Source organism: Heloderma suspectum, chromosome 3 (assembly GCF_057233095.1).
Source record: "Heloderma suspectum isolate Gila_16-S chromosome 3, 16-S_ref, whole genome shotgun sequence".
Classification (NCBI taxonomy): domain Eukaryota; kingdom Metazoa; phylum Chordata; class Lepidosauria; order Squamata; family Helodermatidae; genus Heloderma; species Heloderma suspectum.
Genome location: NC_139460.1, coordinates 286,199,826 through 286,214,121, shown reverse-complemented (window position 1 = coordinate 286,214,121; position 14,296 = coordinate 286,199,826). Strand labels below are relative to the sequence as shown.

Sequence of the window (14,296 nt, the reverse complement as noted above, 5' to 3'; positions counted from 1 at the left end):
TTCCTCTTCGAAACCCAGCTTGTACTTCCGGTAGTTCTCGGTTCACATACTGCTGAAGCCTAGCTTGTAGGATTTTGAGCATCACCTTGCTGGCATGTGAAATGAGCGCAATTGTGCGGTAGTTTGAACACTCTTTGGCGTTGCCCTTGTTTGGAATTGGAATGTAAACTGACCTTTTCCAGTCTTGTGGCCCCTGTTGAGTGTTCCAGATTTGTTGGCATATTGAATGCAGCACTTTAACAGCATCATCTTTTAGGATTTTAAATAGCTCGGCTGGAATACTGTCATCGCCGCTAGCTTTGTTGTTACTAATGCTTCCTAAGGCCCACTTGACTTCACTCTCTAGGATGTCCGGCTCAAGTTCAGTGACTGCACTATCATGGCTATCAGGGACATTCAGATCTTTCCTGTATAGTTCTTCTGTGTATTCTTGCCACCTCTTCTTAATCTCATCTGCTTCTGTTAGGTCCCTGCCTTCTTTGTCCTTTATCATGCCCGTCTTTGCACAAAACGTTCCCTTGAGATCTCCAATTTTCTTGAAGAGATCTCTAGTCTTTCCCATTCTGTTGTTTTCCTCGATTTCTTTGCATTGTTCATTTAAGAAGGCCTTCTTGTCTCTCCTTGCTATTCTCTGGAACTCTGCATTCAGTTGGGTATATCTTCCCCTTTCTCTCTTGCTTTTCGCTTCCCTTCTTTCGTGAGCTACTTGTAAAGCCTCATCAGACAGCCACTTTGCTTTCTTGCATTTCTTTTTCTTTGGGATGGATTTCGTTGCTGCCTCCTGAACAATGTTACGGACCTCCGTCCATAGTTCCTCAGGCACTCTGTCTATCAGGTCTAATCCCTGAAATCTATTCCTCACCTCCACTGTATATTCATCAGGGATATGATTTAGGTCATACCTGAACGGTTTAGTGGTTTTCCCGACGTTCTTCAATTTAAGCCGAAATCATTAATGGTACCATACTTCTATTTTACAAAGATAATTTTAATTCTATCTTGCATTGCATGTATGTTCTTTGTACTGTGATTATCTTTGAAAATAATGACCTGGTCCATGTTTTGAATTCTTTGGTATTTCTGCCATACAAATGTTCTTACCTTAAATAAGGGCCAATGTCAGGTTTTAAATTGTCAATATCATATACTTTTTTTTAAATCTGAATCATACCTTTTCTATTCCTTAGCATTTGATGACCAGTGAAGACTCTCCCATTATTGAGTATTATCCAACAGAATTTAAAACGGATCTAAATGGAAAGCAACAAGAATGGGAAGCTGTGGTATTAATCCCATTTATTGATGAGGTGAGAAATTTCTCTGATCTTCTCTGATCTTAAGGTAACCCTTCACACCTGTTAACAAATAGATTTCAGCTGATGTCTTCTTAGAACTTCTTATACCCTTTCACATTCTTGCTGCATGGAATGTTGAATTCTTTCCTTGAAGGACTTAGGACCAAACTAGAGGTGATATTAATTGCATGCAAACAGTTAATGAGCCATTTTAAAAAATCTAAATGGGGGGTGGTGGGGGGAGTCAGGACCATTCTATAGCTGCCTCATACTACACCTTGATCTGGTGAGTGTTAAGGTCTGTTCTGGCCTTACTGGGAAGTCACCCTCATTTAACTAGGTAGCCTTTAATTCTGAGTAAAATAAGATTGTTTCAAACAAGAACTGACATGCTAAACCAGGATAATTCTCCTTTCTGTTCTTGCTTTTGTTAAAAAGACAGTGGGTTTGGATGCAGACTAAGTAACTTGAACTTAGTTCCCATTGAATCAGGACCAAGGGGAGGGCGTGGTTAACCCTTCCCACTACCACCACCACGGTTCCCATTGAAATCAGTGGACAAGTTATCATGTTTTATCATTTGGTAGACAAGCTGCACATTAACTGAAGTCATAACTTGTCTCATTGATTTCAATGTGAACTAGGTTCATCTAACTCTGGAACCAGCCTAGTATTTTTAAAAAAAAGTTTCTGAATGTCAGGATACCTAATGTGCAAAACATCTACCAAATGCTATCTTTTATTTAGAAGCGATTGTTAGAAGCAATGGAATCCTGTAATAAATTATTGACAGCAGAAGAAAAGCAAAGAAATAAGCACAGTGAGTGCTTCATGTACTTGTATGATAGAGATACAGAGTTCCAGTACCTGTCACCATGGCCAGAGAAGTTCCCTTCTATAGAAAGATGCTATACCAGGTAAGACTGCAGTGCTACTTTTTTAATGCAAAGGATGCGATGCATTGAGCACTACTGCTATGTTGCCTCCTTTTTATTAGGTATGTGTGGGAGTTTTCTCAAAATCCCATTGATTTCAGAAACACATGTCTGTGTAAGTAGGCCCCTAGCTTCATACATATATTATGGTAAGAACACATTTGAGAAAAATGGGTAATTAACAAATTTGGAACACTCAACAATGGCCGCAAGACTGGAAAAGGTGAGTTTACATTCCAATTCCAAAGAAGGGCAACGCCAAAGAGTGTTCAAACTACCGCACAATTGCGCTCATTTCACATGCCAGTAAGGTGATGCTCAAAATCCTACAAGCTAGGCTTCAGCAGTATGCGAACCGAGAACTACCGGAAGTACAAGCTGGGTTTCGAAGAGGAAGAGGAACTAGAGATCAAATCGCCAACATTTGCTGCATCATGGAGAAAGCAAGAGAATTCCAGAAAAACGTCTATTTCTGCTTCATTGACTACACTAAAGCCTTTGATTGTGTGGATCACAACAAACTGTGGCAAATTCTTAAAGTGATGGGAGTACCAGACCACCTTATCTGTCTCCTGAGAAACCTGTACGAGGGTCAAGAAGCAACAGTCAGAACCAGACATGGAACAACCGATTGGTTCAAAATTGGGAAAGGAGTACGACAAGGCTGCATATTGTCACCCTGCTTATTTAACTTATATGCAGAGTACATCATGAGAAATGCCGGGTTGGATGAATCAGAGGTTGGAATTAAGATTGCTGGGAGAATTATCAACAACCTCCGATATGCAGATGATACCACCCTAATGGCAGAAAGCAAAGAGGATCTAAAGAGCCTCTTGTTGAGGGTGAAAGAGGAGAGTGCAAAAGCTGGTTTGAAACTCAACATTAAAAAAACGAAGATGATGGCATCTGGCCCCATCACTTCCTGGCATATAGAAGGGGAAGAAATGGAAGCTGTGACAGATTTTACTTTCTTGGGCTCCAAGATCACCGCAGACGGTGACTGTAGCCATGAAATTAAAAGACGCTTGCTCCTTGGGAGGGAAGCTATGGCAAACCTAGGCAGCATAGTAAGAAGCAGAGACATCACCTTGCCGACAAAAGTCCGTCTAATCAAAGCTATGGTTTTCCCAGTAGTAATGTATGGCTGTGAGAGCTGGACTATAAGGAAGGCTGAGCGCCGAAGAACTGATGCTTTCGAACTGTGGTGCTGGAGAAGACTCTTACGAGTCCCCTGGACTGCAAGGAGGTCAAATCAGTCCATCCTAAAGGAAATCAACCCTGAGTGCTCATTGGAAGGACAGATACTGAAGCTGAAGCTCCAATATTTTGGCCACCTAATGCGAAGAGAAAACTCTCTGGAAAAGACCCTGATGCTGGGAAAGACTGAAGGCAAAAGGAGAAGGGGATGGCAGAGGATGAGATGGCTAGATAGCATCACTGATGCAATGAATATGAACTTGAGCACGCTCCGGGAGAGAGCGGAGGACAGGAAGGCCTGGCGTGCTATGGTCCATGGGGTCACGAACAGTCGGACATGACTGAACGACTGAACAACAACAACAAAGCTATCCTTGCTACCTCATATAGTCAAAAAAGATATCAAGTAGTGGAGTTAAATGTCCAAAGAAAGATTCTATAGCATGTACATAATAGTCTTTCTTTCATTCTGACTGGCTGTTTGCCTTAAATTTAATAATGTGCTTGTTTTCAACTTCTGTTAAATGAAAGGTACAGTGTTTTGATATATTTTCTAAAAACAATGTTTATATTCTTCATACGGAGACCATTTTAGAGTAGTTGTGTGTTGAAGCTGTTATGAGTGTGTGATCTTGTTTTGTAGGCATAAAGCTATGTCTTTGGATGCTTGGCGTGTAGATATAGCCCATAATAAAATAACTAAAGTGGATTTGAAGAAGTTGTATTTCTGCGGTTTTCCTACTCTGAAGCACCTTAATCATAAGGTAAAATGAAGCTTTTAATATATCTATGTAGAAGTTAAATTTTATATATGTCAGATACTTTCTGGCAGTCATTTATTGTACATACTGCCTTTCTTCCCCATCCTAGTTCTGTCTTAAAAAAAGTGGGGTGCAAGTGTTTCAGCAGAGCAGCCACGGAGAAAATATGCTATTGGAAATTATGGTTGAAGAAGATTCAGAGGAACTGGTGAGTGTCTGGCTTTTTCAAATTGATTTTGTGATGGTCTCCTATTAGAGAAGCAGCCCAAGCGCTGGATACTCAGCTGTGGGTATGCACAAAACAAAGGGCGGGGCTTTACAGTGATAACCTCCTTTGAAAATACACAAATCAAACCTCATCTGCAAGCCCAGTCCACCAGTCTTAAGTTGTCTGGGACCTTGTTGGGATTACTCAGTAGTGAAGGAACTGTACTTCAAGAATGTTGGGAGATACCATCCACAGTTGAGCCCACAGCACTGATAGTGGGTTCTGAGGCTAATGCACATATTCTTAGTCCAAGCTCTGGGTAGCATGGGGATGACATCTTAATAGTGGAGGAGATTTGGGAAGAGGTTTCCTGGTCAGAGATCTTGGGTGGACTGTGACGAGTGTAATGTGATGTGCATATCATCAGAGACACTTTTCCTCATTAGCAGTCTTGGAACATACAGAAACAGTAATCTGTTTTGCAAGTTGTGTGCCTAGAGTGCTTATTTGGCTAGATTTTTCAGAAAATAGGTTTTATCTTGATGTCCCTGCATTTTCCCTGCCTGTGGCATGAAATAGTGTTGGTGATAACGTGCATGTATGGGATGACATGCTGTATTAATGCTTGTTCCTCGTGGTGTGGATTGATTACTGTTACATGGGAAATGCTTGCACTTGGCATCACCTTTGGTCATTGGCAGTGGCCACAATTTCACTTGCCATGGCAAGTGAAACAACCTAAGCCTGCTTCCGAACATTAGATCTGGAGAGGGGAGCAGTGGTTGTCCCCACAGTTGCGTGGCACTCTGAAAGTCCTCAGAAGCACTTTTCCCCCCAGCTTCAAGTTGGGAAGAAGGCTGGGGCTTGTTTGTGAACTGTACTTCCAAGTTGTTAGAAGTGCAGGAGCAAGACCAAGCCGGAGAGGTGGGAAGGGATGATGCCCAGAATTTTGCTGAACTTCTAAGGGTCTGCAAAGCCCAGCACAATTGTGGGTGTAGCAGAAATCAGAGTCAGAGAGACCACGGAGTGAAGGAAAATGAGTACTTCTTTATTTAACGTGCGGGCTTAAGGCTGGAATCACTTCCAAAGAGCCAGAAGCCCCGAGGCATAGCCACACATTACTTTTATAGAGATGATGACACACAAGCGACCCTTTCTCCCACCCCCTCTCCTGTGGTTTTACAGTTGGTACAGTTGTTTATAGTACAGGAAATGGGCCATAGGACATTCTGTCTTGAGAACAAGGATACAGTCTTGCAGTAAGCAAAAAGGCAAAATCATGACTTTGTCATGCAATTCGGCTTGCTGACAGGGGAAGTCTCTACATTGCTGTTCCTGCCAAACTATGCTAGCTCAGCAAGAACATGAGACCACTTAGTCTGACCCCCGACATGGCTGCTACATTCCCCCCTTAAATGCATAATTTTATTACAATTATAGCATTTCATTACACAAGTAGACATCTCGGTTGGCAAGGCATAACACAGGATTTTTATGGCAACTTTCTTACTTAATATCTTGTTGAGCTATTAAAGCATAGCGGGCAGCTGTTTTTGTGGCTGAGGCAATAAACAGATTGTTTAAGCAACGCATAAACCAGGGGATGCAGAGGCATAACAGTACCCCTACCACTGCTACTGGTAAAATCAGAACAAATAATGCTTTGAGCCAGCTGAGATCTGGAAGCCAAGAGGTCAACCAGTCGAGCCAATTATGTTGCTCTATTTTGATGTCAGCGACTATTTGGTGCAGTTTGTTGATCTGTTCATCTACAGCATTGCCATTATCAGTTAAGTTAAAGCAACAGAGCTTTTGGTGTGTCTCACAACCCAAATGATGAAGAAGAGGTAATCTATGCCAGCTCTATTTTTTAGAACCGCACCTCTTAGATCACGCAACTTCTTTATTTAATAATGACAATGCTTGTGAGGTGGCATTTATACTTTTGGCCAAGCTGCACACTAACCGGTTGATTTTCAGACCATCAGCCAAGGCTAAACCTGGAACACCAACTAGTGACATTGCTAAGGCCAATTTTTCCGAGTCAGAGTATAGCTGCACATGACTATTACAATCTTCAGTCAGTTGCAGTGCTTGAGGCTGCCGTTGACAGATTTTTTTAGGCCACGGGGGAAAGAATGGCACTAGGCGACTGAGGCAACATGGTTGGTTATCGGACAAGTTGGCAGGAATAAATGACCAAGTGCGGGAACCACATCTCTAAAACTATCCATGAGGCAAAAGTATGTGGGCCTCATTAAAATATATATTTTGAATTTCATTACAGTGGAAGGGGGGGACCAGGGATAGCTTTACATTTTCCGGAAGATTTTTGACAATTGAGCATTCGCGCACACGTAGCATTTGTTCCAGCAACAATGGGGGTGCGTAAATTCTGTAGGGGGTAGGATCTTTGCAACCACGCCCCAATCAGCATTTTGGGAGTAAGTTAAACTTACACTATAAACTCTTAACATGGTATCTTTTTGAATTCTTTCAGGATGGTTACAGACAGATATTAGACGTGCTAATAAGCCTGTTTGCAGGTATATCTTTTGGTAAACAAAAATACTTTATCCCAGTGATGTTAGCTAAGTGAAGCCAGTAATTATCAGCAAATTGCTGGGACAAACTACCTTCTCCAGGGGCAGGCCCCCCCTTTTTTACATCTTATTAGGGAAACACAATACAACACTACTAACACTACAACATGCATGTTTGATCTTCTTTGGGATCTGACCGTACGCCGGGCAGCTATTCACCTGGCTAGCTGCAGCAGGGTCTAGTCCCCTTCTTCAATTCTCCAGGTGCAGGTCTGACCGTATGCTGGGTGGACAGTCTCCAGGTGTGCCCACAGTAAGGTCTAGCCTGAGTCTTCTTACTGCCTTTTCAGAATGATTTTTAAAGGATTTTTAGGATGTCTGTTTACAGTCCATTCCCCTCCTTTCGCTCTCTTGACTCGTGTCCAATGTATCTAGGGTTTAATTCTAGCTACTTTTATAGCTATGGGGGTGGAAAGTATAACAGTTTTTGGTCCTCTCCATCTGGGAGTCAAAGGGTCATTTTTCCCTCTTTAACTCATACTTTATCTCCTGGTTGGAAAGGATGAATCTCTGTAATGGGAATTGGGGCTTATTTTCTAAGACAAAGCGACGCTGGGCTTGAAGAACTTTGCCCAGTGTTTGGACTTCTTGTTTAAGGCTAACGTTTGCTTGCTCTTGATGCTGCTCCAGTGTCAATTATGAAGTCAATGTCATGGCCGCTCACAGTGGCAGTGACTAGGGGCTTCCCGGGGCTGAGATTAAGGGGGCCCAGTCTGTCTCATTTAAGACTTTTGGCTTTAGCCACTTTAATGAAGGGGGCTTCTTTATACATTTTTATAGACCCCTGCTTTCCAGTTTGGTTGCTAACTAAGCTGTCTCCTCCCTCGCCCGTTCTGGCCCCTTTAGTTTTCTCTTTCGTGTATTTGATTTATTTCATTTGGGCATTCACGCCACCAATGTCCATCTTGTCCGCACTGGGCACACTGGTTTTTTCTTAAGAATCTTCTGCCTCTGCCGGGTCTTTTTCATTTCTTCGTCTACGTTTTCTTGGGCCTCTGGGTCGAGGGGGGCATACTGGCGATAGGCATTTAAAAGACGCTCCAAGTACACTCTGGGGGCTTCGGTGGCACTTTGCAGCACTTTAGACACTTTGGTTATATTAATTGCCTTCTTTATTCTTGCCCTCATGGCTTCTAACAGCAGAGTTTGATACTGGGTGAGGCGCTTTAGCCCCGCTTGTGTGTTGGGAGAGAGAAATCTCTCTCCCTCTCTTGCTTTTTCTCTCTTTTGCTGATCTGCCTGTATTGCAGATCATGTTTCAAACTTTTTATATAAAACTTCCCGCTCTATGCACCAGCCTTGTCTTTTTGCAAGTTAAACTCACTTACTTAAACTTTTCTGCCCTACACTAGTCCCAATGACGCACATTTGGGATAGGCTCTTCTTCTCCTTCTAGTTACATTTTCTCATCTTAAAGAACTATGACATTATTGTGGCTACTTTATACCCTGGTAATAAGCTCTAGGCATAATCAGCTGCTTCCAATTTACCCTTGGGCAACTATGGCCACGCTTTTTCTTTATAAATGTTTTCTCTCTTTGCTTCTTGCCTCCTTTTTCTTCTTTTTTTCCCTTTTCTATCTGTCTGCCACTTTTTCTATTTCTCTTTCTCTTTCTACTTGTCAACCATTGGGAACCACACTCAGTATCATTTGGAGTCGCAACTAACAGTAAAAACATCTGCAAATATCACATATATTTTATGATATCTAAGAAATCATAAAATATACACAATAAACTTTTTTTTGCAATTTAACACAATGAATGGAAAACACTTTTTGCATGGTAAGGCATGATGGAGCAGATCCAGCAGTCATACTGCTCTTCTGGCTGAAAGCTCAGGGCCCATTAAAATCAAGGGACGGGCATACTCACACACTCAAAGAGTTTTAGGTCACCATTTTTGCATTGGCAACTCTATGCTGCATCAGTTCTGGCAGAAGGAAATCTAAAAGTTATAGATCAAACTTAGCCTGCTGTACACTGAGCTGACTACAAACACAGACACACAGTCTACAGCAATGAGAGTTCAAGTTTATGAAAAGCTTCACAGCACTGTCCATGGCAAGTCTTTGACAATTCAAAATTTTAGTCCATGTGCAGCGTGTCTCTAAAAAGCCCAGATGATGGAGCCAAACAGAGAAGGCTCTGGGCAATGAAGATGAGATGTTTCCAGCAAAGGCTCCCCACTTTTGCATCAGTTTAAAAAAGGGGAAGTGTGGCCCTACACCCCTTCTGACAGACAAGGGCCTTTTACTTTTTAGCAAGGCCTCTGTCTAAACAGAGCGGCACAGCTCAGCTCTCTAGCCGTGACGCTTTAACCTGGGCAACTCCTCTGTAAATTTTATTTTACTTCCGTCAGGTTCTCACAGACATCTTTTCTAGCTTCTCTGCCTGCCAAGGCCAGACCAGCTAGGGAGTTGGGTGACTCCCCCTGGCTCTGAGAACGCTGACGGAGATAAGCTCATACAGACTTTGACATTTTAAAAACTTACTCTTTTTTCTCTTTCCTTTAATCTGGTACACGAAAGCAAAGTGCCGAAACTCAGGACACTGGGTGGGTGATGGGCATCGCCTTATACTTGCATTTTTTTCAGGCAGCCATTAATCTTCTTCGGGGAGGCGGTGGGGTGACTTGCAGCACTTCAAAGGCAAGCTTCCCAGTTTGTTTGTATTTGTAAATCCCAAGCTTAAAACAGGACACGATGAGGTACAGGGCAGCCAAATCTTTGCTTTGGCACGGGCAACAAATAACTCAGGTTAGCTTTCTTCGCTGGGGTCTCAAACAGGAAAACAGTCTTAATTTAAAGTTGTAACATCACTGACAGCATCAGCCAGCCAGCTACACAGATTTCACTGTTTTTCAAGACAGTTACTCCAATATCTTCTTTTCTTCTCAATCAGGTTGGGTCTCCCAGCTTACACAGTTTATTGCAGCTTCCAGGAGCATGGTAGTAGCATAATTTTGGCTTGGCCAGGAACATGCTGTCTGGTTTCTTGGTCTCTTCAGCACACACACTCAGGCAGTTTAACACTGGACACTCAAATCAGTGAGATTTCTTCATTGCAGGGAATCCCACGGCAAAAGCTTAATGGTTACGCTCTTCAGAAATCATATAGCTGATGGTCTACAGGCTCTATGAAATTCTTGGACAGTTCAAAGCTAAACACGGCTACCTTGACAGAGATCTTCATCATGGTCTCTCTGCTTCATTCTGCCTTGGGACCGTCCTATGGCACACTTTCCACTCAAAGAGGGGTCTAGCCTGTGCCCTGGGGGCGGATTCTTCACCTTTATTTCATTTTGCGCCTTCATCTTCTGGGTCTTCATTTTCAGTTTCCATTTCTTAGGGATTTCATCTCAATTAGGCGAGGTGATGATGTTGCACAACTCAGAACGTTGTGGGCAATTCTCCTGCTCCCCTCCCGGCGCACTAGGCTAATGGTTACTTCTTCGGCCTCACACTCCCATGCTTCGTCAAAAGCCAGGCTGTCTTGCAACATTTCTCTGATTAACAGCCTCAGATCTTGTTCTTTTTTTCCTCTCAGCTCGACCTTGAGCTTTTTTGCTATTCCCTCTCTCTATTCTGAATCCTTTTTAAAAAATCTTTTTCCCTTTTTTTTTTTAACATACATCTCAAGGGGGTGCAAGTCTTGCTTCCCCCACCTCCCATAGCCTCTCTCCTAAGATAAAGACAGACACAAGGAGGGAAAGGGGATTGGTCAGTGAGTAAGGGGTCTCACTGGCCGACACAAAAGGAATTTCACACCACGCACTTTGCTACTGGCCTGGGCACCCGGACGGTCAACGGTATGCGTCAGAAACCGCAGTAGCCACTCACACAATCATCAATCTCTCCACTGCATTCATATGTCCCTGCCACCCACTTTTCACTAGAGCGGAAAAACGGCTTCCCCAGCTTCCTCAGCTTCCTGCTGAGTCCTGTCCGCGCTGAGTACTGGCACCCGCTCGGGGGTGTGATCAGGCCCACCTTCTACCCGCAAGGAGTAGGTTCTACCAACACTGACCTTTTTCTTAAGGTGGGGCCCTCTTTTTTTCTGCCCAGTGGCCTTTCTCCCTAAAGGCGGGGCCCACTTTCTACTCTATATACTTGCCTTTCTCCTGAAGGCTTCCAATGTGGGTTTCAACTCAATTGCAGCTGCGATACAGGCAGGGCTCAAATTCCTTTCTCCGCTCGCTGGGGTTCCCTTGATGCTCACAGCCATTCAGGAGATCCCGGCACAAGTGGTCTCCCGTTCACCCGACAAAAAGGTTGGTGGCGCCAAGAAGGGAAAATGTGCACCGAGGTCTCCCTCCTGGTGCGGCGAAGAAGAGCAGGCAAGTGCCACCTGTCTGGCTCAGAGCCTGCCACATCCGAGTCACGGCACCATTTATGTAGCAGAAATCAGAGTCAGAGAGACCACGGAGTGAAGGAAAATGAGTACTTCTTTATTTAACGCGCGGGCTTAAGGCTGGAATCACTTCCAAAGAGCAGAAGCCCCGAGGCATAGCCACACATTACTTTTATAGAGATGATGACACACAAGTGACCCTTTCTCCCACCCCCTCTCCTGTGGTTTTACAGTTGGTACAGTTGTTTATAGTACAGGAAATGGGCCATAGGACATTCTATCTTGAGAACAAGGATACAGTCTTGCAGTAAGCAAAAAGGCAAAATCATGACTGTGTTGTGCAATTCGGCTTGCTGACAGGGGAAGTCTCTACATTGCTGTTTCTGCCAAACTATGCTAGCTCAGCAAGAACATGAGACCACTTAGTCTGACCCCCGACATGGCTGCTACATGGGGACAAATCCTTCCTGTCTTTTGAGCTCCAAGCAGGAGAGGAAGGCTTGGGACTTGTTTTTGCATTAAGGATTCCCCACCCCTTTCCCCAGCAACAAGCTTGGGGAAGGAGCAGAGTCCTGGTCAACAAAAATGTTTGGCTATCAACACCAGCCAAAATGTGTGGGTCCCTGGTCATTGGTGCTACCTTGTGTGCATCTAGGATGTGAATACTTGCACGTGTGGTTCCCAGAACACAGCAGGGCCATTGTGTGTGTGTATAATATTTTTGTAATGTTCGTGTTATGAATGTTTAAAAACAGATCTGTTACCAGAGTTTCACCTCTGAATCTAAAATGCATATGAATGGAACACACAGCAAGTTTATGTTTAAAAATCTCTATTTCTTTTGTTGCTAAATGAAATCCAACAAACAGATTTTAGTTTCAGTTCCTAAGTAATTGTTTGTTATTGGTTTCTGGTTTACTACTTTCAGTTCCTAAGCAGTTGTTTGTTACTGGTTTGTGTGATATAGCTAGATACATTAATATTTGGCATGGATTTCTTTTAGTAGGCTAACCAATTGCTTTTCTTGTTTAGAGTGTAGAATATGTAGCCAGTTTGGTGCTTGGGAAATCAATCTTTGTTAATTGGCCACACCTGGAGGAAGCCAGAGCTGTTGCTGTATCAGATGGTGAAACTAAGTAAGCAACACTACCTTGGAAGGTTGATCACTTGTTTCCTCAGAAATCTGTTTTTAAAAACAAAACTTCAGATGGCATGGTCTCAGAGCAATGGCTGTTGTAATAATTCTTTGAAATAACTATATTAAAAATAACTGAGAATTTGAACAGTTTGTATGGAAAAGCAAAGCATTAATCACCTGCTTTTCTCTCTGCTGATGGAGAAGAGCCAGGCTTTGTCTGCATATGAGAAAGCACTGCTTGTATCGTCAATACCTATAATAAAGCAAAAATGCTTTTCATTTTTAAAATTATCTTTTTATTTGTAGCAAGTGAATTCACTTCTAACATAATTTCATCTGCTATCCTAAGCACACTTGTAAGTTTCACTGAAATCAGAGGAACCTAGTCCCACATACCCACACCCATTTAGAAATAAGATACAAATTTAAATTGTAGATTTATTTTTATTTTTTGTTAAGTGCGTATTTATTTTTAAGGTTTAATTTGGAGGAGCCTCCTGGAACACAGAAACTCTATATGGGAAATGCTGTGCCACCTACTAAAGTAACATGTGTTGGAGATAAAGAACAGAATATATGGCTGAAAGAAATCCAGGGAATTTCAGAACAGTAAGATACCAGTCCTCATGTGTTTAAAGCTTGACAGCGTCTTTTAACTCACTGTGATTTCATTGTAGGGGTGGACAGATTGCTTTTTAAGGCAAGTGCTTTAGAAATGTATTGTGATTTAAAAATTGTTTTTAGATATGTTGTCTGTGTGTGTGCTGTCTGTTTATATGGTTTTATGTAAATGGTTTTGCACTTTGTATAATGTATTCTTAACTGTTTTTAATCTTTGTGAACTGCCCAGAGAGCTACAGCTATGGGATGATATAGAAATATAATAAATGAAATTAAATGTAGATGTCCACACCTATTTTCCAGCTTACTTTTGCCAATTTGGTGGATGCTAAACTCAAGTCACTGGGCATAATAATCTTATTGAGAAGTTACCCTCTGTTACAGTTTGTCCTTGTATACATGTGCACATGAATGAACATCTGTAGGGCTTGACATGTGCTTGACATGTGTTGGACCTCTAGCTTAGAATCAAGGTGCATAGCAGCAAGAATCAGGGTGCCCAAGTGGTGAATAAGCAACAGACTTGACTCTGGGTTGCCTAAAGTGGGGACTAGCAGTGAGCCCAGAGCCAGGGATTAGTATAATCCAGTACACTTTATTGAAAGTATAGGTATGTACACATAGGCAGCATTGAAATGGGACAGGCCACTATTTAGTTAATTCAGTGGAGGAGTTTGGGTGGGAAGAAGACTAAGACAGAGATGCATGTGAGGGGTTTGCATGGAAGGAGCAGAGTCTGTTCTAAATAAGGAGTTAAGAGTACGGGGGGTTAAATAGATGTGTGAGAGGTCTAACTTGGAATGGCGATAGGGACCTGAATGCTGAGACACAGGTAAACTGTATGTGGGGTGTAGGAAGGAGTGATCAAAAGAGAGAGAAGAGAGGAGTGAGATGCAAATATTACCTATTTGAAGATAAACAGAACGGAGGAAAATGTATCCTTCAATATCTTCTGTGATCTGGGAGTTTGTTTTGCAGACCAGAACAGCAGAGTTATAGGGACTGTTCCTTAAACATTATGAATCACTAAGTACCCTGGCCCTTAAAATATACTGAGGCCACAGAGAGGTCATGTTCAGGGACTGAAGGATGGTGATGCCTTGTTAGGTCCTCTTGAGCCCTAATTTTCCAAGTACAAAATAATTAAAACAGACCTAGAGGGGTAGGGAAGACTAGGGGAAGG

The 14,296-nt window shown here is 42.6% G+C and overlaps 1 protein-coding gene across 2 annotated transcripts in view; it reads left to right on the top strand.

The window, feature by feature from the left end:
* Positions 1 to 14,296, top strand: part of XRN1 (5'-3' exoribonuclease 1) — a 60,603-nt gene that overhangs the window by 18,942 nt on the left and 27,365 nt on the right. For both annotated transcript variants that reach the window (XM_084847187.1, XM_084847186.1), the window contains exons 15-20: positions 1,188 to 1,307; positions 2,043 to 2,212; positions 4,074 to 4,194; positions 4,301 to 4,399; positions 12,387 to 12,490; positions 12,970 to 13,101. In XM_084847187.1, coding sequence (XP_084703313.1) covers positions 1,188 to 1,307; positions 2,043 to 2,212; positions 4,074 to 4,194; positions 4,301 to 4,399; positions 12,387 to 12,490; positions 12,970 to 13,101 — 746 coding nt within the window. The remainder of the gene's footprint in view (positions 1 to 1,187; positions 1,308 to 2,042; positions 2,213 to 4,073; positions 4,195 to 4,300; positions 4,400 to 12,386; positions 12,491 to 12,969; positions 13,102 to 14,296) is intronic.